This window comes from Gracilinanus agilis, chromosome 2 (assembly GCF_016433145.1).
Source record: "Gracilinanus agilis isolate LMUSP501 chromosome 2, AgileGrace, whole genome shotgun sequence".
Taxonomy (NCBI): domain Eukaryota; kingdom Metazoa; phylum Chordata; class Mammalia; order Didelphimorphia; family Didelphidae; genus Gracilinanus; species Gracilinanus agilis.
Genome location: NC_058131.1, coordinates 403362384 through 403387844, shown reverse-complemented (window position 1 = coordinate 403387844; position 25461 = coordinate 403362384). Strand labels below are relative to the sequence as shown.

Here is a 25461-nt window from a genome sequence, read left to right as displayed (position 1 = left end):
CATCCAGGTGCCATTAGTCACCCCAGAGGCTGCTCATCCTTCCCTCCCAGACAGCCCTCCTCCCACTTCCATTCCCAGAATGGTCTCTGGGCTCTGCCCTGTGACCACCTCCACCCCAAACCCCGAAATTGAGCAGTGTGGCCTCCTCATTCCTCCACCCAGAGGCTCTGACCCTATGAATAGCATAGTCCTAAGGATGGATTTTGAAGTTCAAGGATTCCTTCCATCCATGTGAGCAAGCCCATGCTCCCCACCCCCAGCTAGGGCAGGCCAGGGCTAGAAAGGGAGCCAATATGGTTGTATAATGGCCCATTTGGCTGGACTAGGCAGGGAGGTGTTTGAGAAATCTGCTTATTCCAAATCATGCAGCTCAGTGGGGTTGAGTGTAAGGTGAGAAGGACATGAACTAACCCTTATCTATAAGGTTGCATGGGGTGGAGGGAGCTGAGGTCTTGAGGTTCTAAAGAATGAACTCTATTCCCCAAATCTGGCATTTGAAACATTGCTGATGGGCCTAGGGGTGAGGGTGGAGAGAGGGAATGTTGACGTGGGGAAAGGAGGGGATGCCTGCTCTTTAACCCATACTGCCTTAGTCTGAATACATTAGGGAATGTGATCTTAGTGTTAGAATCCCTATTGACTCCATGCCCTTTACTCTTTGGATCAACCCTTTTTTTTTTAATAGTTTTGGTCATTCCCACCTACAAACAAAATCAAAGGGACTCATCTTTCCCTTTGGGTCTTCCTAGACTCTAGTACTGAATGGGAGGGGGTTTGGGGAGAAGTGAGAAAGAGACTAGACATCTGCCCCAGGTGGTTTCACCTTTCCAAAGGTAAGGGTTTTGTTCCTATGACTTTTTCAGATCTCTTCGAGCTTAAGAATTTAGATGTCCCAAAGACAAGGCATTAATGATGTTGGGACTGCTTTTTATCTACTCTCTTTGTTCAATGTTTTATCTTTTTTGATAGGCCCTGTTGCTAAGGCCTTTGGCCCCCTAGAGCATGGGCTAAGCATCCTGGTGGGTGTCTCTATCACATTCACTCCAAAGAGCTCAGAGTATGGTACAAATTTTAATGTTTTTATTTGGGAAGTCTCCCTTCTCTTTCAAAGCATCCTATCACTACCATATTCTGGCATAAAGGAAGGAAAAGAGGTGGGACCTGGGTTCAGGACTTGGACTCTCTCTCTCTAGTCCTAGTCAAAAGATAACAGATTTCTTGGTCACTGATATTTCAAAGCAAGGCTCAGCCAACCTGTTGAGTCATGACCTTCAATGGTTAGGCAAATGCTATGGAGAGCCTTCCAAATCTGGGTCCGAGGGAGAAGCCATTTCCTTGCCCCCCAAGCCATCTTCGAGGTCTACCTTCTTGTCCAACCCCAACCTACTTCTACTTTATGCCATAGTCTGAAACTGGAGCTGGTGCCACTATTTTCTCCTTCAGCTAGGTTTCTCCCTCCCATGATGCCCTGATAGTCTGGGGACAGGACTGGCCACTACCCTTAAATTGTGTTTCTGTTTCCAATGGTGATGATATTCCTGAGAGTGCTGTTGCCAGGGAATGCTTGAGAAGCAGACAGGTTGGGGCCATGGGTTTCTTAAAGATCAGCCCAACAGATTTTCTTTTAACCATAAGCTGGTTAAGTGAAATGGGAAAGAGAAGAGGCCAGATATTGAAAACACTGAGTGATTAGAGTCAAAATTTACCCCAAGGAACAAGTGGAGGAGCAGGTGAGGGCACTGGTCCCAAGAACTTCTGCTCTGAGAGATTACTCTATAATCTACATCTCCAGCAGGCCAAGGGGCTCTCTGAGTAGTTGCTTGTCATACCACAATATGTATTGGCAGCTGAGTCCTAATAATAATAATAGCTAGCATTTATACAGTGCCTTCTGTGTCAGGCACCGTGCTAAGCACTTTACAAATATAATATCATTTGATCCTTACAACAACCCTGAGAGGCAGGTGTACTATTATTATTATCCCTATTTTGTAGCTGAGGAAATTGAAGCTAACAGAGATTAAGTGACTTGTCCAGGGTCACACAGAGAGTAAGTATCTGAGGCTGGATCAGAACTAAAGCTTAGTAGTCCAAACAGTGGGCCACCTAGTTGCCTCCCTCGAAGTATGTATGGGGGGTGGGGATGGGGTAAAGGTGGGACAAAACACAGAGATAGAAAGACTTCTTTAAAAACCTGCTTTCTTATATACTTGCCCTGTCAGCCTCTGTCCCTGGACAAATATCTTTTTCTTGAGTAGTGGCCACTTGTTATCGGGGAGTATAGATCAATTTTAGCTCTCAAATTGAGAGCTAAGGTTGGAGTGGAGAAGTAAAGATGTGAACTTAACCTTCTTGTGAGAGGCTGTGGTGTGGCATGAATTAAAATCACGTCCCATATTTCTCTCTTTCTTACCCCACTCTCAATGCCCCTGTCCAAACAAATTTGGGCCTCTCTCTAGGTACCTAAGGCTAGGACAGAATTTGTACACTGTTGCTCCAAACCCAGGCCTTTCTCATGTACTATCTGGCTATAAGCCTTAATCAAGATGCCATCAGGCAAAACTACTAAGTAAAGTGGTGGAGGACCAGCTTCTCAGCCAAGACTTTCCTTGCTGTATTGCCTGTACCTCTCCTGGCCTTCCCCCCCCCCCAAAATAAAGGCCTCCCTGTTTCTGGGCCTCAGTGACTTCCCAATCCATCCCTGGGCTGACTTGTACTATGAGCTCCTTGGAGATCAGTATTTGAGAGACACCCTCTGTGCTGGGGCTAGAGCTGACAGTTCAGAAAAGAGAATACTAGCCAGAAAAGCCAGTCGAGGATGAGGCTAGGGAGGGGCAAGGCTCAGGTCATGGACTGAAGTCCTTTTCCTTTTCCTCTTTCTCAGCATCCCTGTTTTCCAATTCAAAATGTAATCTCTTCTCTCCTTCAGGAAATATCCAGGTCAGTTTCCATTGTGGTTCATGTTCTGGTAGGAGATTGACTCTACTGACCCTTGGTCCTTTTGTCCCATCCCACAATATATAGATTAGGGTGGGGTGGGTGCTTTGATAAGGGTCAAGTGGCATTATGATTATTAGGCCACTCTTCCTCCCTTCCCTTCCCTTCCCTCCCCCTGTAGTGAATACAGGGAGAGGGACCCATCCTCAAGCAAGGAAGCTACCAGGAGATGCAGATTCTGGCTCCCAGAATTCTTCCTGCTCCTTCACTTCTGTGCTAATGACTCCCTCTTCACCTCTAGGGAGAGAGACACCCTAGGGCTCATCAAACACTCAGCAAGAGCAAAGGCAACAGAGATGCTGAGATAGAGACAGAAAGAGAAAGAGAGCTATATAGAGAAAGATACTACCCACAAGGGGAACAAAGGGGCAGCCCTATAGGGGATGCCCTTTTGAATAGAAACCAGTGGAAGAGGAGTTTGGGGAGGGAGGGAAGGAGAGGGAAACAGGGACTCTGGGAGCCCTGAGACCCACATGTGACACAGACATCTCCCCAAGCTTCCAGGAGGAATCTTTGGCTGGGTGCAAAGGGACCAAGGGATGAATCAAACCTACCTCTGAATCCCCACCATGGACATACCAACAACTGCTTTGAGCTGACCCTCAGCGGGGAGGGCAAGAAAGCCCCTTGGGCTTGTCCAGCACCACTTTTGGAGACCCTCCCTTCAATCCTTACTGCACAAGCTCCTGGCCTCCCTTCCCCTCTCCCCAGCCCCCCCCCCCAGCGCCCAGGTACCATTGGTCACTTACTTGCAGGACAGCTGATTGATGCCCTCAATGTAGTAGCAGACCCCACCATTGACACAGTATGACTTGGCGGTTTCATTGCATTTCCGAGCATGCCCAGACCATGATGAGAGGGTGGTGGCCACTGGAAAGAGAAGAAACATATAAAGTGACACATTTATTGCTGTAGCTCCCCTTCAAAATGTATCAACTCAAGGGATCAGCTAGGGGTATGGGGAGAAGGAGGGGGAAAAAGCATTTATTAAGTACCTACTTTGTGTCAGCACTTTGCTAAGGGCTTTATAACTTGTCTCATTTGACCCTCACAACAACTCTGGGGGTAGGGGCTATTATGCCACTCTGAACAGGTCACTTAACCTTTGTCTGTCTCAGTTTCCTTATCTGACAGATGAGGGGGTTGGCTACTCATTGGGTGAGAGAAGTTGAAAATAAAAAGATCCCCCCTCTATTTTACAGTTGAGGAAACTGAAGCAGAGATTAAGTGACTTACTCAGGGTTCACACAAACAGTGTATTATTAGGGACAAGACTTGAATCCAGGCCTTCTTTAGCCACTATACCTCACTGATTTCTCAATCACTTATTTACTTGGTGATACAGTTCTACCTTCCTTTAATTCTTCCACGAAGTCCTGTGTCATAAGAGTATATATTTAGGTCTAGAAAGGACCTTGGAGGTCATCTAGAAGCAGCTGGGTGGTACAGTAAATAGAAAGAGCACTAGACATGGAGTCAGGAAGACCTGAGTTCAAATATGGCCTTATATACTTAGTAGCTGTGTGACCCCGAGCTAGTCATTTAACATCTCTCTGCCTCAGTTTCTTCATCTGTAAAATGGGCATAATGATAGTACCTACCTTTCAGGGTTGGTATGAAGATCAAAAGAGATAATCCATGTAAAGTATTTTGTAAACCTTCAAGTGCCACATAAATTCTAGTTGTGATCATTGTTATACTTACTGTTTTTATCATTGTCATTGTTATCTAATCCAACCCATTCTTTTTTTTTTAAACCCTTGTACTTCGGTGTATTGTCTCATAGGTGGAAGATTGGTAAGGGTGGGCAATGGGGGTCAAGTGACTTGCCCAGGGTCACACAGCTGGGAAGTGGCTGAGGCCAGATTTGAACCTAGGACCTCCTGTCTCTAGGCCTGACTCTCACTCCACTGAGCTACCCAGCTGCCCCCTAACCCATTCTTTTTATAGGCTAGAGAACTGTTTTCCAGAGAAGTTAAAGGATTTGTCCAAGGTCACGCAGGAAATCAGTGGCAGAACCAGGAATTAACTCAGGTTCTGACTCCGAACCCAGTGTCTGCTTTCCACTGTACCCTGCCACCTCTCCCTAAACCCTTAACTGGGTTGAACAAGCCAGTCTGATGTCTAACCAGCTTTCCCAACGGAAAATACCTCAGCTATTTGCCCCTCCCAAAGGGCCCCCAATACATAAAATGATCTATGGGCACCTTATTTTTTATGCTTGAGGAAGGAGGTTCTCATATTACCTGCAAGATAATCGTGTATCTTCTCCTCCCCTTCTTGTCCCCAAGCTAGTCCTTCTCCCATAGAGCTTCTGAGAAAGAAGCAGCCTCCTCAGGAGGCAAAGTTTGGTGGCCCTCCGGGCAAGCACAAGCATTTTCTCTCCATCTCTGTCACCGGGACGCCCACCCAGTTCTGTGGAAAGTTTCCTCATGGTGCCTTTAAGGGAACACACTGGGAACAACCCTTTGCAATGAAACAACTTCCTCTGAGGCCCAGCTCTTCCAGGCCTACCTTCCCGGGGAGTGCTCAGGTGAGCTCTACAGGGAAAGCCAGACATAGAAAAATGAGGTCATCTCAAGACATGGGAGATAGACATCTAAGAACGAGTCTCATCAAAGCCTGTTTGGGTTCATTCTAACCAAAGCGCGCCAGGGAGCCTAGATAGGGGCGGGGGTGCCAGAAAGAGCCTAAGGTCCGGGATCTCTACTCACTGGATGAGCTTGCTCACAGCCTCATGGTAGCAATCTACTCGCTAGAGCCAATTTCTTCAGAAGAGTGTGAGGAGATACTTGGGAACATCTCCCTCTCTCCCCAAATAGATAGTTTACGGGTAAAAGAAACTACTTTCTTATCAGCATCTCTTCTTCTAAGAGGCTTTTATCCTTGGCACATTCTCCTCCCTCTTCCCCGGCCCAATATTCTTTGGCCCTCTAGCATTATTTGATATAGGCCTACACCAGCCTAGGCCATAAATCATGAGGCTCCAGGGAGGCCCAGAGCAGAGACAGAAACTCAAAGGGGAGGGAGAAAGGGCCAGCTGTGATATGAAAACAGGCAGAGGGGAAGATTTGGTTTTTAATGCATCTTTGTCCAGGATATATATCTTACTTTAATAGAAGGACCTAGAGAAATCACCTTTCAAACCAAAGCTTTGTTCTTAGATGCTTGAGACTGAGGTCAGGGGGCATCCAGAAAGTCAACATGCAGCTAAGAATCCCTCAGTCTTTCTCCTTTTCCTCTCTTTGTCTTTCTTCTGTGTCTGTCTCTCTCTCCTTCCTTCCTTCCCCCTCTCTCTCCCTCTCTACCTGTTTCTCTCTCTTCCACTCCCTTTTTTTCTTCTTTCCTTTTTTCTCCCTCCCTCTTGCTAGCCTTCCTTCTGTCTCTATCTACCCCTCCCCCATACACACATACGTACTCTCATCATTCTAACAGTGAAAGAATTGACAGGGAATAAGCTCAAAGAGGACAGCTGGGAAATCAGCTCATTTCCTACCCAGCTCTCAGGTGCTCTGTGGGCTTCAAGCAATAGTCTGATGGCCCCTGGGCCGCCCAGCAGCTGAACTCTACCTTGGCTGAGCCACTTTCAATCAGCTAGAGGGTGCTAGATTGCCGAACAGGATGCAGTCCTTGGTTCCTTAGTGTTTAGACATTTGGGGAGATGGATGGACCAAGTGGGCTTGGGAGTATATACATAGCTCTCAGTCTGTATATATCTAACAAACTCATGGATAAAACCCAGCATATCACCCTTTGGCTTTTGAACCTCTCCCTCTGCACCACAGAGGACCCCAAACCTAAATGTTTCTAGTGGCCACCCCCAAGATCTAGGAATTTCCCCACCCATCCCTGGCACCCTGCAATACTTCTCAAATCAAACTCATGCATCAGAAACTTGCCTAGGCACATCAATCTGAAGGAGCCCTTTAACCTGCTAGACTTTGGTCAAGGGAATCTAAGTCAGTGAGAGCCAGGGGATGGGAATGAAAAGATGGAGAAAATAAAATATTTAGAGATGACTCCCTAGAATCAGGGACCATATCCTTAGAGCTGGAAGGGATCTAAAAAGTTGACTCATTCAACCCACTGTTTTACAGATGAAGAAACTGAGGATAAGTTATTTGCCCATGGTACAAATTAGTAGAGCCAAGATGTGAACCCAGGTTTTGACTCTTAATGCAATGTTCTTTCATGCTGCTTTTTCCTAGGGTCACAGAATGTTTGAAATGGAAAGGACTCTCAACGTTTTCTAGGCCAATTTCCTCACCTTACAGATGAGGAAACTAAGGCTTAGAGAGTCCAAGTGACTTGTCCAAGCAAGGTCCTTGTCCAGTGTTATGAACTTAAACCCAAATGTAACTTGAAACATCTTTTTTTTAATCCTTACCTTCTTTTTAGAACCAATACTAAGTAATAACCAAGACAGAAGATTGGCAGGGGATGGGCAATTGGGGTTAAGTGACTTGCCAAGGGTCACATGGCTAGGAAGTATCTGAGGCCAGAATTGAACCTGGGACCTCCCATCTGCAGGTCTGGCTCTCAATCCACTGAACCATCTAGCTGCCTCCTCTTGGACATCTTAATGGCATCATCTAGGGGGATATATGCAAATAAGATGCAAACCACAAACAAATACCACCACCTCCCCTCTTCTCCCACCCACATCCACACCTAATAAGTGATCTGAGGGAGTCTCTCTGCCACCCTGTCCCAGACAACCTCTTTTGTTAGTCAGATCAAGAGAAGAGCCTGCTCTCCCCTCTCTTTGTCCCAGTGGTCTCCAGTGACTCCTGGCCGGGCTTGCTGGCTCTGCTCTACAAGGTCGATGGCATCAACCAGAGAAAAGAGTCTGGTCCAACACGAAGGGGACCAGGGTGGTACCTACTCCTTGTAGGAGGTAAAAGCCAACCACATTAAATAGAATCAGAGTCAGGCAGACCTGAGTTTAATATGTAGTCCATAGGCAATAAGCATTTATGACTTATTATAATACTTATTATTATAATAAAATAGACAATATTACATTATATATTTAATATTGTTATGTTATATTTATTATGCTAAGAACTGTGCTAAATGCTGGAGTTCAGATCCCACCTCAGACATTTACTAGTTGTGTGACCCTGGGCAAACCACTTAACCTTTCTCTCAGTTTCCTCATCTGTCAAATGAAGACAGTGATTGCTAATTCCAGACACATATATCCTTTTGCATCATTGGTCTCCTTTTTCTAGGGATATGCCCACATATGCCAAGATGGACTTGGCATGAAGAAACAGTGGGTGCCACTTAAAGGGATGCTGACCTGACCTGATTTTCCTTGGAGACAGAGAATGAAGAGTTATTCCCTTTGGGGAAACAGATGCTAGTGGCTAGACATCAGGCTAAGGAACTCTGATTGCTACATTCAGAGCCATATTTTGAACATAACAAACCTTGTCTGCAGTAAACATTGAAACAAGGAGATCCTCATTCCGGGTTTACTGGGTGATTAAGGACATTTTAGAAAGAACTCTGGATTTAGAAAAAAACCATCAGTTCCCTCCAATGGCAGGGTACCAAGGCCAGAAGAACTCTCTAGGTTCTCTCTGGTCCTTACACTCTGATTTGGGCATGTTTTCCTTCTGTCTCTTACTCCACATATATGCATACTACAATTAAATTATATTAACAAATATTAAGCATCTATTATGTTCCAGGCACCAGAGATAAAAAGAACACAGTCCTTGCCCTAGAGCAGCTTACATTAAAACAATTAGTACTGAAGGGGACAAAGTTCTAGAAATGTTTGAGAAAGATGACCTTAATAACTGAGGAGGGAGGGGGAAGAGTTTAAAGGAGACTCAATGGAAGAGGTAGGCCATGAGTTCATCCTTGAAGGAAGACAGAGATTCTGAAAGATGCAGCTGAGGAGGGATGGTCTTTTGGCCAAGGCAGATAGCTCCTGTGAACCACTGAGGCAAGTACTGGAAAGTCAAGCGTGGGGAGCTGCAAGTAATTTTTAGCTGGAATACAGTGTTGAAAAGAAGAAAACAATTAGGGTTAGAACAGTAGGTTGGAGAAACAACAGAGAGCTCTAAACTTCAGGCTAAGGAGTTTATGTTTTATCCTCGTGGCAGAAGGAAGCCACTTCAAGTTTCTGAAATGTTTAGAACCATGACTTAGGGATTGTATTTTTCAAATGTGCAAAGGATGGACTGGAAATGGAATAGACTGGTGGCAGGAAGACAAATGAGAAGGATATTATGAAGTTGCAGGCCTAAACTAGGTGAGAGGGAGTAAGAATGGAGAGGAGGTGATCAATAAAAGAGATATTGTGGAGGTCAAGATGAAAAGATTTGACAATTGACTGGATATGAGGATGAGGCAGAAAGAGGAAGCTAAGATCTCTCCAAGGTAACAAACCAGGTGACTCAAGAGATTGATTTATTTCATAGGGAAAAGGAAAATCTTGGAGGAAGGGTAGGTTTGGTGGGAAAGATTAGTTTGGTTTTATAAATGTCAGTTTGAGGTGCTGACAGAACTTCCAGTGGAGAGGTGAAATTCCAGTGGCTTCCTAATACCTCTAGGATTAAATATGAAATCCACTGTTTGGCTTTTAAAGCCCTTTATAACACGACCCCTTCCTACCTTTCCATCTATGTACTCTGCAATCCAGTCACAGTGAGGTTTCTTGAATAAATCATTCCCCTTAAGTTGGGCATCCCCCTTAGCTGGAACACTCTCCTTCCTCATCACCACCAAGTATCAGATAAAATCCCAATTTCTACAAGGAGCCACTCCCAGACCCACTTAATGGTACTCCCTTTCCTCTGATAATATCTCCAAGTTATCCTGTTGTACATAGCTTTTTACATGCTGGCTCCCCCATTAGACTGGGCGCTCCTTGAGAGCAGGGTCTGTTTTTGCCTCTCCTTGGATTCCCAGAACATGGCACATTACCTGGCACATATTATGCATGTAATAAATGCCAAATAATAATAATAGTAATAATAATTGTCAGTAGGTATTTGGGGATGTAGGACTAGAGTTCAGGAAATTTTATGGCTGGATATATGTGTACATGCTGTATGGATGTATTTGAGAGTCATTTGCATGAATGGTGAAATAACAAAGGAGTGATCAGATGGGCAGAACGCTATGGAGGAAGCCAGGGGGGGAGAGTGTTCAAAAGCAGGGTCTCATAAGTGTCGAAGGCTGCAGAAAGGTTAGTGATGGTGAGGATTGAGGAAAGTCTAAGAAATTTAGCTATTAAGAAACTTTTGGTAAACTTGAAGAGGGAAATTTCAACAAAATATTAAGAGTTAGAAGACAGATTATAAAGGACTAATAAGTCATTGGGCAGTATGGAGAAATGGAAATAAGGCTTTAGAGAGCACCTACTATGTGCCAAGGAAGCGGAAGCAGGGAATGGATCGGCATGAGCATTTACCATAGTTCCAATTATGTGCTGGGCACAGTGCTAAGCATTTTATAGATATTATCTCAGCTGATCTTCACAACAACCCCAAGAGAGAGGGATTATTATAATTCTCATTTTACAGCTGAAAAAATTGAGGCAGACAGGAGGTAAGTGACTTGCCCAGGGTCATACAGATAGCAAGTGCCAGAGACTGAATTTGAACTCTGGTCAACCTGACTCTAGACCTAGAGCTCTATCTACGGTACCACATCAATATCTCTTAATTTGTGATTTATTAGTTGAAAAGGAAAGGAAATATAAGATGGCAGGAGGGAAGGCAGATCAAGTGGAAATTTTTTGGTTTTGTTTTTTGTTGCTTTTATAGATTTTTGAACCTAACCCATAATTTTATTGGTTTAGAAAATTCCTGGTGAGGAAATATTTGCATCAATGCAGATCACCATCTGTTTTGTCACTTAAAATCTTAGCAAGTTGAGATGTTAAGTGACTTGTCTAAGGTCACCAACTAGCATGTTATAGAAAGCAGAAGAGGGCAGTTAGGCAGCTCATGCCTAGAGATGGGATGTCTATGGTTCAAATCTGGCCCCAGACACTTCTTCCTAGCTTGGTGACCCTGGGTAAGTCTCAATTTAACCCCCATTGCCTAGCCCTTACCACTCTTCTGCCTCGGAACCAATATATAATATTGATTCCAAGGCAGAAGGTAAGGGTTTAAAAAAAAAAAGAAATCAGAATTTGAACCCAGGTCTTCCTGTCTGCAAGATTGGCTTTCTGCCCATTACACCACAGTTAGCTCTTATCAAGTGAAGAATCTTTTTAAAAGTTTAGGGTAGATCATAACATATTGGTAGATAATAGAAAAAGGAGGGGAGATCACAAGACACAGATGAAAGAGGGGAGAGCAATGATCAAGCCCAAGGCCCCCATTTGATGGTAGAGGGGAAACGGGGAACAAGTGCATGTTTCCAAGGGGAATGAGTGCATGGCTGCTCCCCCAGGGTGAAACATGGCCTAATTCTGAGCTTTTGGCATGAGCTCGGGTGCTCTGGGGCATTACCGGATCCTCCTGGATCCTCCTTTAACCTGGAATTGAAGCATTTGGTTTCTAGAACCTAAGACTGTATTGAGCTGGTTCAACCCTGCTATTTTGCTCCAAGAGAAGCAGCCTTCCGCCAGACCTTTGCTAATGGTTAAGAAGGCCAAGTCCAGAAGGAAAAAATGCTCTCATTTTGGGGGAGAGGGGGAAGTGTATCAGCACCCCAAATTTAAAAAGTAAAACTAAAACCAAAGATTACTTCGCAAACTGGACAGTAATGCTAGAGGCTTGGTGAATATGCCCTCCCTGCCAGACCACTCCCTGGCCCCCAGCCCTAAGACAGAGGAGGCATTGCCCCCATGCTTCTCCCCCACCCCTGCCATGATGGGGTCAGGCCAAACCCACTCCAAACCCACTTGGGGTGGAGTTGAGTGGTTGGAGATGAGTCAGAAGGCATTAAGCCCAGCCCGCCCCCTCCTCCTCTTCCTTCCAACTCCTGTTGCAGCAGGTCTCCCAGGTTCCATGGGTAAACAAGGTAACTGATGCATCTATGCTCAGGCAAAGGGTTGGACTGGGGGCTCTTTCTTTGGCCCCCCAACAGATGGGAGCACAGCTACATTCCCTTGTCAGTCCAGGCAGGGAGACTTGGAAGAGAAGGCTGAGGACTTAGAAGCAAGTAGTTCAATTTCACAAGCATTTATTAGGCACCAACTATGTACCAGACACTGGGTGAGAGCTGCTGGAGCTGTCCTCAAGGAGTTTACATTTTACTACTGCATGTCAAAACTGAGAAGTGCATTGGTGGAACTGAGGCCCAGAAATAGGATATGATTTGTTCCAAACCAAATAGCCTTGACTAGGACAAGAACCCAGGTCTCTTGATTTCCAGGTTGATGACTTCTTCACTTAATCACCCTGCACAGCTGTCTGGGAACAAAGAGGGGAACTCTCCTTGGAATATGTGAGTTTTGTGTTTCCAACCCTGTCCTTAGTTCTGCTACCTGGGTCTCAGTAATTATGTCACTTGGGCCCCCAAGTGCATTGGGTCCTTTGGAGATAACTGGAGACACAGCCCTATAGATCTGGGAAAATCAGAAGGCGAAAGAGAGCCTGGGAGCCCCACAAGCTGAAGAAGGGTACCTTACTTTGTGAATCCAAAGTTCAAACTGCATAAACCCCTGGCAGCCCATGAGGATAGAAGTCCAATTCACTAAGACTTAAGAGAATACCTGGGCCTAGACTGCTGGGCACATACCCTATAAGGGGACCAAGAGTGGATAGGAATTAGATCTTTTTTTTTTTTTAACCCTTAACTTCTGTGTATTGGTTCCAGGGCAGAAGAGTGGTAAGAGTAGGCAATGGGGGTCAAGTGATTTGCCCAGGATCACACAGCTGGGAAGTGTCTGAGGCCAGATTTGAACCTAGGACCTCCCGTCTCTAGGCCTGACTCAATCCACTGAGCTACCCAGCTGCCCCCAATAGGAATTAGATCTTGATTGTCCTCCCTCCCTCACTCACTTCTTCCATTCCTTCCTTCTTTCCTTCTTTCCTTCCTTCCTTCCTCCCTTTCTTCCTCCTTCCTTTCTCCCTCCTTCCCTTCCTCCCTCCCTCCCTTCCTTCCTTCCTCCCTCCTTTCCTTCATTCCTTTGTTCCTTCATTCTTTCATTCATTCATTCCTTCTTTCCTTCCTTCTTTCCTTCCTTCCTTCCTTCCTTCCTTCCTTCCTTCCTTCCCAGAGTGGGTGATATACTCCATGAGCCCTGGATCTTAGGGCTGAGAATCCCTCAGTGAATTGCCCTCAGGTACACAGATATTTACTATATATTTAAGAGGCAGAGTGGTGGTGATAAGAGAATATATGAGAAGAAAACAGAGTCCTTGCCTATAGGGAGCTCACAGTCTAGATGGGGAGACTGGACATATTAGCTGAGTAAAAATACAAGATGACAATACCAACAGTGTCATTGGGTAATTAACTCTGGAAAGGCAAGGAATATTGTAGAAATTCAGAGAAACGAGTGATCTGCGTGGACTAATATAAGGCAGGGAAGGCTTCAAGAGGGAAATAGGGCTTCAGACAGGCCTTGAAGGATGTGCCCTATTTGAAATAGGCAAAGAGAACCTGGGAGGGCATTCTAGGAGAACAAAGGATGAGTAATGGCTTGTAAATTGGAGGGAAGTGCAAAGCATGTTTGGGACAAAGTCAAGAACAGCAGTTAGGTTGGGACACAAGCACTTGGTAGTAGGGGTAAAGAGAGAGAGAAGACTAGGAAGATTGACTAGTATAAAATTGAAGATGCCAGGCTGAGGAGTTCATCCTCAATCCTGCAGGCAATGGGGAGCCAGTGATGCTTTTTGAGCAATGGTTACTGATGGTGGTAGTGAGCAGGATGGATTGAAAAGAGAAAACATTAGAGGCAGGTAAACTCGTCAGTCAGGAAGCCACTGCAATAGAATAGGAGGATAAGAGTGGTTGCAGTGGGAATGGAAAGGAGGGGAGAAGATAGGTTTAAAAAGAAGAATTAATTGGATCTGGGGACTGTATAAATAAATAGTTCCCAAGGGACATTTATAGTCAACGTTGATGCCAAGATTTCCAGGCTAGATGACTGGGAGAATAAGAACAGAAAGGGAAGCCAGAAGATGGAGCTGGCTTAGGAAAGATGATGATGGATTCTGTTTTGGACACACTGAGTTTGAAATTCAAGTGCATCCAAGTGGAAATGTCTAATGCGGGAAGAGGCTGGAAACACAGGATTCAGGAAAGAGGTCAGAGCAGGGGAGCTACACAATGTGGTTTAGAACATAGGTGCTCAGAGAAGGAGGAGAAATCTGTGTACTCTAACTAAGGGATGGGATGAAGGGGTCTGAGAAAGCTTCAGGAAGGAGATGGGGCTTGAGCTGGGTATACAAGAAGCAATAGGAGGTGAATAGGTGGGAGAGATTCGCTCCAAAGAAGAAGAAACCAGAAGTTGTATTTGCAATGGGACACTGACTGAAGAATAGATTGAACCCTTCTTTCTACCCATCACTACCACAGTGCCCAAGAGGCCAGAAAGTTAACATCCATCCCTCAATGGTCCAAATATGGGCACCAAGGAATTGTCCTCCCAGTTCCACTATTCCCACTCCCGCTTGCCTTCCCCAGTCCTCTGAGAGGAGAATGTAGGAGGCCGCCTGTCAGAGGACTATTCCCCAGTAAGTGATAAAACAAACACAGGGTAGAAAAATCAGCTCACACTCCAGCCCAGGGGGCCCAGCCCTGACTCCCCCAGCTCCGGCTCCTGGCAGTCGAGCCACCCATAATTGCCTTCTAAAAATATCCCTCCCCCACCTATAGATTTCAAAATATTTAGTTTTCAGGGTATTTAAAATGTGAGCCGGCAGCTTTGCCAGCTCTAGATAACAAAGCTAAACATTTATCCTTTCACTGCATTTCTCTTCATCAGTGGAGATCACTGGGTTTGATAGAGAGAGGGAGTGCGAACCTGAGTGCAAGATGAATCATGTGCCAGGAGGCTCCCCAGCAGTGCACAGTGACGGGGAGCCCCCCGAATCCTCCCACCCCAGCCCCCACCTCCCTGACTCTCCCAGAGACGTACCGCTGTTCACATTCAGTCTGCCTTTGGCTGTGTCCTTCCCGAGAATGTTCTCTGCCTCACAGACATACTCCCCAGCGTCTTCCAACTTCACCTTATTGAACTGCAGCCTGGAGTTTCTTCTGTTTGGGGGGGGGGGGGAGAAAGGAAAGAAGTTTTGATTGAAGGTGAATTGTTCTTCCCCTGACTGCCCCGAGACAGCCCATCTTCCAGCAATGGAAGAGGAGGGAGGTACACAGCCTATGACCTGAGTGCAGCTGCAAGGGATGGAGAAAAGCTACTGTTCTGGAGGGTGGAAGCCCTTGTCCTGAGAGTTCTTAAATTGGTCAAGGGACCTACAAGTACTTTCTAGGCTGGGGCCCTAGGAGAATAGGAAATCCCCTTTCCAGCCCCACAGCAAACTCCTCCCTTTTTGCTCCCCTGGCCTGCTGCTCACAAGCACCACAGGGGTAGGGGCAAGGTCAACTCAAGAGGAAATGGAGAAGAAAGGAGTCTATCAGAAAATGAAGAAAAGTCCACTTAGAAGAAACAAAGCTAGCACTGCTTATCAGCTGCTGGGACCAGCTCCAGAAGAGATAGCTGGGAGCCCCACTGAGGCCTCAGCTTGGGGAGGAGGGGCACTTTCTGCAAATGTTGGAGGCCCTGAGAGGCAGGCTACTGTGGCCAAATGGATTCTCATGAACTTTGAGGTTTGGTGAGGTTAAGATGGGACCAGGTGCTCCCCAGCACCTCGGAGAGCAGCCACTTTGATAAAAGCTTTTCAGGGCTGCTGAGTTGCCAACACCTAACCCCAACCTAGAGCATTGCTCCTCGCCTCTCCAGCTCCCAACCTTTCTGATCAGGTGGGCTTGCGGTAGAATGCCACATCACCACCATCACCACCACCACCTATTTGTATGAACACTTTGAACATTCTCCCCTCTCATCCTTCTGAGAAAGGGAAGAGGAAGGGATAATTAGTCCCATTTTGCAGATGAAGAAGTAAGCGTGAGGCTCACGCAGGCCTTTAATAGTAGAGCTGGTCCTAGAGCCTCCACCTTCTGACTTCTAGGCTAAGTATCTTTCCCTAGCAAACTCTGTACCACCTTTCCTTTCTTTATTGGTGAACTAGTGAGTGCCCTCCCTTCATGAGTACCATGAGGACCAGGGAAGCCAGAGAGCACTAAATACTACATCTTGGAGGGAAGTAAAGTGCCTAACTAATCACCCTCCCTCTCAAGGGTCCCTGCTTGTGACTCAGAAGCTAATCAGAGGGAGGGCACTTCCCACACAGGTTGATTCCTACCCTGACAAATCATCTCCTTAGAAAATCTAGGGGTCTGTCCCTCTCTTTGGAATCTCTTCGGCCTCTCAGCTAGCTAAGGCTAGCTCAAAAGCAATCGTTCTGAGTGGGGGTGGGGTGCAGCTGTTCTATTAATTAGCTGTTCGTTGATACAAAAATATATTTAAAAAAACTTCTCAGTAGTTGATCTTAGTACCTATTCCTTTGCCTCCCAGTATACTTCTTGGCACAACTTTCCCCTCCCCAGCACCAAAGTGGGCCATAGTGAAGGTACCAACATCCACTTCTTTCTCATAAGTTGTCTTTTCTGTATTTTCTGCTCTGTCACTTTTATCTCCATTTCCTTTGAGATGGCACTACTCCTATTCCTCTGACATCCCTAACTCCTCAGAACCCCCCTGGCCCTACCTAGAGAATAACTGTTGGCCCTTCCCATTCCCTAACCCCTCAACCTGGCTGGTCTTCTGGATAAAAGCACAGGACAGCAGCCTGTCCCCTGGGAGAAACAGGACAAAGCAGGAAAATCTCCTTACACAACAGGACTTCTTCTTTTCATTATTGAATAGCAAAACTAATTACCAACTTCCCAGAATATGCCTTGCCCAGGGGCCCCTAGCTATTGCCGTGAGCAGAGTGTGTGAGGGATGTGGGGGGGGGGGAGTGGAGGAAAAGCAGTGGGGGAAGGGTGAGATGATTAAGACAACTGGAGATAGGGAGAGCCAGAAACCCAGTGGGGTGGGAGGAGGGAGAGGGGGACTGGTATGGGGATGGGAGGATCATATCAAACAAATCAAACTGTCAAGCACCACTTGTTTCTTTTCTAGGGAAATCTCCCCCTTCAATGAGTCCAGAGGCCTCTAGGGACCATCTCCCTCCTAGGACCCCAGGGGACAGCTCCCTAACAGTTGTCTAGTCAACATTTCTTGTTGCTATGGAGATATAGTCAGTGATGCCACAGCTATTGCTCCTTCCCCAAAGCATATTTTCAGCTCCTTGGCCCAGCTTCTGCCCATGGCCTTGGGGCTCATTCTCCTTGTCAATTACATTTGGTTTCTTTTATTAAAAATAATCTTTAGACTTATGAGAAAGAAAAACTAACCACATTCAGAGGAAGAACTGTAGGAGTAGAAACAAAGAAGAAAAACAACTGCTTGAACACAAGAGCTGATGGGGATATAATTGGGGATGTAGACACTAACCAATAACTCTAGTCCAACTATCAATAATATGGAATTGGGTCTTAATCAATGATACAGGTAAAACCCAGTGGAACTGCAAGTCAGCTATGGGGAGAGGGAGGGTTTAGGGGAGAGGTAATGAATATGAAACATGTAACTATGGGAAAATATTAAAAATTAAAATAAAAAAATCTTTAAGGTCCCTCTGACCATCCTTCCATCTCCTCCTAGGCTCCAACTTAATCAGAAACTATGTTCCCCTTTGTTAGGAGTCTGCTCTTGCCACCACTCCCCAGAAATCTCACCCCAGAAAAAGGGAGACATGTGGTGGTCATGGAGTCAGGCAATGTAAATGTAAATGTTGAACTTTTAGGGCCTAAAAGAACAGTTTTGCTTCCCTCCCCTTTTCCCCATACCCCAATTTGGAAAGTTTCCTTAGTGGTCCAGCTTTTTAAGGGCAGTGCATGGAGGAATAGGTCTAGGCTTCAGCTAGCTGAATGGTAGATCCAAGGATGACCTTCCCAATGGCAAGGGAAATATGGGAATATGCAGTCAAGTAATCTTTTTTGGAAATCTTCAGGAAGAACAGTATAGGCATATTAAGGTGCTCTGTTCTGAGGTAAGGAAGTCACATATGATGCCCTCTGGAGACTTCTACTATCTGTAAGACAGAGGTTCTTAAACTAGGGCTCACAAATTGTTTACTTTCTTTTGCAAATGAATTAAATATATTTAGCTTCCACTGTAATCTGATATATTTTGTTTGAAGCACTTAAATACATCATTCAGAGAAGGGGCTCATAGGTTTCACCAGACAGACAAAAGAATCCATAACCACCCCTCCCCCCCCAAAAAAAAAGGTTAAGAACCTTTCTTCTGTGAGACTTAGATGATCAGGCATTTTAGAATTAGGACCCATCCCACTGGTTACTCATTAGAAGGGAAGGGCTCAGAGGGAAAAACTGAGGCACACAGTATGGTACAAACTCCATAGAAGAGAACACAGAGGAGAGAATTAGGCCCCCTGGTAAGTCTTTAGAGTCAAGCTCTTGTCTTCCCACCATCTCACCAGCTTTGGTTTCTAACTGCTCTCCTCTATCCTATCACAATGGAGTCCTGTCTTCTACACTCTCCTCCTCCTCCCCTCAGTTTAACATCCTTTCTTCTCAATGGCTCAGGTTGTCTCTTCATATGTTGTATCCCCTTGGTTTCTAAGTTTTATTTCCCTGTGTGACTTGGCACCCCCATTCTCATACAGTGGCTCTGGTAGGAATACTCCGCCTCTCCCCAGCCCCCCCTCCAATCCCCACATTTCCTCTCTGAGCTGCCCGCCCGCCTGCAGGGCCTGTCCTAGCCTGCTTCTCATTAATGATGGAACATGTAGTTCTCCAGGGGAGGGACCTGGATCCTGAGCTGGGGGGGGGGGGGGGAGGAGGGAGAGATGGAGATTAAAAAAAACTGCCTGGGAATGAAGGAGAGACTGTAGTGAAGCCTTGCAGACAGACTGTGACAGAGGAAGAGAGAAAATACAGCAATACAGAGAGAGAGAGTGAGAGAGAGAGAGAGAGAGACAGAGACAGAGACAGAGACAGAGACAGAGACAGAGACAGAGGAGAGAGACAGAGAGAGAGAAAGAGAGGCAGAGAGAGAAGGAGAGAGACAGAGAGATATACAGTGACAGAGGTAGAAGAAAGTATTTTCTATGGATGTAGTATGTAGTAAATGAAGAAGATAGATTTCTATTGTTTTTCTTGGGTGGGAGGGAACAAGCACTTGCCCCTTCCAAGCCTGATTCCAAAGGGCTCTGAGGCTCAGGGCTAGGGGCAGATCTGTCTGAACTTCTCAGTATTGCAGGCCTAAAGCCTGTGTGTGGGGATCTAATTGGGCTACTTCCATGGGAATGGTGGTGGGGAGGGTGGGGGAGAGGAGGGAGAATAGGCCACACATAGATGTTTTCTCAGCACCACATTGTCCCTGTAACCCTCCTTCCAAACAGAGCTGGGATAGGGAAGGGGTGGGGGAAAGGTTTCACTATGAGATAATTGAGTCACACACATTATATGAAGTGATTTGGGGGAGTCATTTAATGTTACAGGGTGCACAGGAAGGAAAGATCTGGGGATCCTCCACCTCAGCTCTAGAGAACAACCTGAAAAAGGGCCATAGCAATTGTCTCAGGAAGAAAATGTGAAATTGAGGAGGGCCTGAGTACCCCAGAGTTAGAAGAAAACAACTGCTTAGTCATAAAAATCCTCCAAGCTTCAATCAAGGTAAAGGACAGGGTCAGACTGGAGTTCCATTTTCCTGAATTCCACCTTGGGATTCCTACCAAAATGGAGTGGAGGAGAGTCAATTCTAGATCAATCAGAAGAGTTACTTCTAATGATGCCACGGCTCACTTCCCACTGATCAGGACCTGTGTCCATGAGCCCCATGCCCAAGGTTTTAAAGGACTCTCACAGCAAAACCTACAACATGAAGGCTGCAGATCATTCAGCCTGGCCACCCCTCTAGCTACCACAAGTGGTACTGACCACAGGCAGCCAATAGAAGAGGAAAACATCAGAAATATGCCCTCAGCAACATCAATCCCAGGGCCTCTCTACACACTAGGTTTTTCTTTGAAGGGACTGGTATGGGTTTAGGGATAGAAAGGGGGTTGGGGAAACTGGTTTTATGTAGCTCTCTGGTGGTAGGGAGGGAGAGAAGGAGGGATATGGTGCTGCCCACTTTTAAGTTTACGTGAATGAACAGGACAAGGGGAGAGGAGGTAGAGGAGATCACTGGCTGCAGTTGGAAGGGATCCTGGGTGGGGTGAATGTTGTCCAAGGGACAACATGTGCTAGCAAACTGAACAGAACAAAAATTTGAGTCTGGGATACAAGGAAGAATCCAGGAGGACTTTTATTTTGCTGGTAGTAAGGAGCTTTTCATTAATAGCATCCCTATTCTCCCTTCCCACTCACCCACACAACCCCTCTGGTTCACTGACTTAATGGCTGCCATGGATACAGGTAAATGTTGAGATGTTACCTTTTTCTGGTAGGAGGCATAGACAAGGGACTCATTCCTGGGGTCTTCTCAATGCTGCAGCTGGTTTCCCCCCAGAGTATCCCTCATATACACACTTGCCCAGGGCAGAAGATGATGACATTGGTCAACCCTGTCCAAGATCTCAAAAAGCCCCTATGCTACTTCCCCTAGGCCTAGACTCAAAACAGATGTAACCTAGGGGCCAAGCTTTCAGGAAAGAGATGGACTGGGAATCCCGAGGCTCCAGCAGAAGTAGATAAAAACAAACTAATGTATCATGATCCTGAGCTCCTTATTCCCACTGGAGAAGCCAGGGACAGACAAATACTTTCCCAAGGACAGATATTTTGCATCCTCTTCAAACAGTGGCTGACTAAAACAGATGACTGAAACATCCAGGTACTCTCTTCCTAATTCCTCCCGTCTTGTAAACACCTAAATGCAGCCACTTCTAGGGAGGAGAGGGTGGCTGCATCAGAGTCAGTAGGGCAGAACTGTAAAGCAGCTGGTTTGCCTTGCTATTCCCTCTCCCCAAGCTGCTTTTGGTCACCCTTCCCAAGGGCATATCTGGTGCTTGTCGCTTTCTCCTACCATTCTTTAACATCGTGTCTCTTCCCCTTGGGACTTTGTGGTCTGTAAAGTGACAGCCAGCAATTTAATCTAAGTTAAGCATCTCTAATGGGTACATATGATACCCCTCAGAGAAACTAGGTACCTTTGAACAGAAGCATTATGAGGCTAACACCACAATCTAGAGCAATGACTAATGGTGAGGCTTTCAGACATTGTGGTAAGATCCTGAGGAGATAAGGAAGGGTGGTCTCTTTCATGGCCCCTGGAATCACTCTAGATAGACTGTCTCCTTCACTTATGAATTAAAGTTGCCTTCCAAGAATCACAAAAATTTACTGAGCACTTGCTAAGTCCTCAGGATCCTGATGGCCCCAGAGACAAGGCAGACAGAGGGACTGAGTAAAGAATAGGAGGAAGGAGAGATATCAGGCTGGGCAATATGTATCCTGGGGGAGAGGGGGGTTGCTAATTAACCTTAGGGCGAGTGCAACCCCAAGTTCTCAGTTTTGCCTCTTGCTCCTGTCCTTATGAGGCCAGCTGGGATTTCAGAGCCTGGATTCCCAGCTCTCTGCTTCTTGGAGGTCACCCAGCGGGTTTGGGGTAGGCCGCTATTGTTTGGGAAAGCAGGTACTTACTTGCCATTCCCATACTTAATTCGGATATCCTTGCTCCTGTTGAGCTCCTTTCCATCCTTGTACCAACGGTAGGTGGGCTGGGGATAGCCGGCAGCTGCCTCACACTTCAGGGACTGCTTTTCCCCCACCTGGGCCGTCTGGCTCTTCATTTTCTTCAACTTGGGTGGGACAGCTGAAAAAACACAAGACAGAAGGAGCCATCAATCCCAGCTCTGGAGGTAGTACATAGCAGATGGGGATTCCCCTGAAAAGGCAACAGAGTGTGCATGTGCCTGGTGAGGCTTGGCCCAGAGCTGGCCAAATTGTTATTTTGGCAAGGTTTATCTCAGGTGCCCCCAGGCTTCTTCTTTTTTGCCTTTCCCCCTTTTCATGGAGCATCTTAACAAATCTTTCAGTGACCCAGATCTTTCCTTTTCCCTTTCTCCTTTTCCTAAATCTGCTTTCAGGAAAGGATTGGCAATCAGTCATTCACATCTGAGTGTGAGCATAAATAATTGCAATATTATTAGCTGACATTTATATGAGCACTTTAAGGTTTCCAAAACACTTTAGATACATTATCTCATTTGTGTCTCATAACAACCCTGTGAGGTAAGTACCACTGGTATTGTTATCCCCATTTTGCAGAAAAAGAAATTAAAGCTTTATAAGATATTACATGAGACCAACTTAAAGCAACTCTAAGGTTCTGCTTCATAATGGTCTGTTGATTATGTCATATGCAAAGATGACCAAAAAAGGAAAATTATAAACATTGGTGTGCCCGTGGGAAAACAAACACACATTAATGTATTGATGAAGCTGAGAACTTGTCTGGCCATTTTGGAAGACAATATGGAGCCATGCTCCCAAAATTGCTAAGCTGTCCATATCCTTTGACTCAAGCATATCACCACTAGACTTAGATCCCCAAGGCCTCAAAGAAAGAAGGACACATATCTGTAACTGGTCTTTTTGTGGTATTAAAGAGCTGAAAACTAAATGGGCACCCATCAATTGGGGAAAAGCTGGACAAATTATGGAATACTCTTGTGCTGAAAAAATGATGAAAGGGACAATGTCAGAGAAACCTGGGAAGACATGCATGGCATGATGCAGAGTAAAATGAGCAGAACCCAGAGAAACAATTTACACAACAATATTGTCAAGCCAACAACTTTGAAAGCTTTAAAACCTCTGATCAATGCAATGGCCAGTCAAGATTCCAAAAGACCCATGATGAAGCATGCTACTCCATCCTGATGGAAAGATCTGGACTCAAAGTCCAGATTGAGACATAAACTTTTGCATGAGGCTAATGTGGGAATTTGTTTTGATATAAATTATAAGCATTTCCTTTTTTCCCCCTAGTGAGGAAGGGGATGCGGAAAGAAGGAAAAATAGAGTTTGAATACAAAAAAAATTTTTTTAAGGTTGTGATCTACCCATTATCATACAGCTAATGAGTATTAGATTCCAGATTTGAACCCTGATCTTTTTGCTTTCAAATCCCTTTTTTCCCTTTCCATTATATCACACTGCCTTTCAGTGTTCTCTCTCTTAGGGAAATTGAACAATTTTATATTCTCTTTTAGATGTATAGAATTTTGTGAATTCCTTTCCCATTTTTCTTTGATTCTCACCATAAGCAAGTGAATTGTGATCTAAGTATCCTCAACTCTAGATGAGAAAATAGAACTGAGGGAGACAATTTGGCCAAGAATATTTTAGAGTTAGAAAGAACCTTAAAGGATATCGTCTTTCTTTGTATCCTATGCTTAGCACAGTCTGGCATACAATAAATGCTTATTAATAAATGCTTGCTAATAGACTTGACTCCTAATTTTAAGAATGACCATACAGAAGCCAAGGAGTGAAAAGATTTTATACAAGGCCCTGGGAAGTAACTGAGCTGGAATTTAACTCCTAAATCTATTGCTCTTTCCTAAAGCCCTCTGGAACTTGGCGAGGCTGGAACTAGTCTTCTGCCCAGCAGTTCAGTGATTTAACTCTGTCACAGGTTGCCTTTGTGGTAACTACACCTTCAAAGCTGCTGGCCCCTATTCAAAGGATTAGCTGAGTTGGGGGAGGATAAGAGGGTATGTTCCAGGTACCTATAAAATTCCACTCTGTAGTAAGCATGCTGTTCCGAGTCCTGTCGGCATCGAGGGCTCTACCCAGGAACAGAGAGCACTGGGGAGCGAGTCCTGGGATACTCAGCACAACAGGGTGGCTTTCCTGGGTCAGCCTGGCTAGTTTAAAGAAGGAACATAGAGATGGGGTAGTAGGAAGGCTACATTTTCCTAAGGTAGGCTGAACCTAGGCTAACACTCAAGGTCTGGAGGGGAGGGCTGAAAGCAAAGAGCTTCCCCCAATAGTAACTCGTGGTCAGGAATACAGAGTGGTTTCCCTGACTGCTGTGTGACTTCTGGGGACAAAATGAGGCCTAATCTTATTAGTACTGATAGGGGGAGGACAGAATAACATTAATATGGTCCCATGAGAACTGACTGCTTCCAGATGTTTCAGAGTAGGCTTTAAGCAGGAGTCCAGTGAGGGAAGCTGGAACCCAGGGGACCTTGGGGAAAGGAGGAATGAGGATCTTCTTTAGCTACTACTCAGAAAATTATCTCAGGGGTAGTCCCAAGCAAATTGAGGGAACCTTGCTTTTGGGATTCACTGTAGAACATGTCTGGGCTGGAGGGTACAGTGAGATGGCTTAAGGGGTCCAGCATCTATAGGGACACTGAAACCCCAGGTAAGGGAAGGATTTACCTCTAAGTTTATTCTCATTATGCACCTCTAGACCAGAGAAATAGAGAGCCCTCAAAAAGGGGAACTTTAAAGCAGTAAACTAAAGGCAGCTCCAGCCCCAAAGAGAGACTATGGAGTTCAAGGCATGTAATGTAATTAAATGGGACTGTAGGTGGGCAGATATGCAGAGGCCAACAACAGAAAGATAAAGAGCTGTGTATGAAGCGGGGGAACAGAACTTCCCTACAAAACAAACCTACTCCATGGGGGCAGCTGCTAGGTGGCTCAGTGGATAGAAAGTCCGACCTAGAGATAGGAGGCCCTGAGTTAAAATATGACATTTCTTAGCTGTGTGACCCTGGGCAAGTCACTTAACTCCAACTGCCTAGCCCTTATCATTCTTCTGCCTTGGAACCAATACTTACTATAGATTCTGAGACAGAAGGTAAGGGTTTAAAAAAAAGAAAAGAAACAACACTGATGCCAAACCCTGAAAATCCTGGGCTCACCCACCCTCAACCTGGAGCTAGATGGCGAAAGAAGGGAAGAAGTGAATCTCAGGGATTCTCCCTCCTCAACTAGCATCAAGGGTCCCATTTAAACTTTCAGTTCAATATAACTGCATGGTGTGAAGTTCAGGGGATAAGGGAATTCTCTTCGGGGCTGCCCAAATTCTGAGAATTCTCTCTCTTTCTGGAAATCCATCCCTAGAACCTTAGCTTTCATGAAGTTCTTGAGTCAGGAAAGGCTTCAAGACATTCCCTAGTTCACTTCTCCATCTCTGAGAAGGACCTCCCTGAAACTTGCTCAGGCTGCAGATGTTTAGGGGCAGAGAGGTGCCCCTTTGGCAGTTGTGCTACGTCCGATAAAAGGGAAATGCCTCATAGAAACCTTAAGTCACCATGAAAGTCTTTTCCTTGGGGCCGGGTTCTACAAAGTTGAAGGAAAACAGACGACACCACAAAGGTCAAA

General features: G+C 45.5%; 1 protein-coding gene across 1 annotated transcript in view; it reads right to left on the bottom strand.

Annotated features, from left to right (window-relative positions):
* NRG2 (neuregulin 2) overlaps positions 1 to 25461 on the bottom strand; it is a 264251-nt gene that overhangs the window by 27765 nt on the left and 211025 nt on the right. Inside the window, 3 exon segments of the mRNA XM_044664532.1 lie at positions 3747 to 3867; positions 15059 to 15177; positions 21757 to 21928. Of these exon segments, the coding sequence (XP_044520467.1) occupies positions 3747 to 3867; positions 15059 to 15177; positions 21757 to 21928 (412 nt within the window).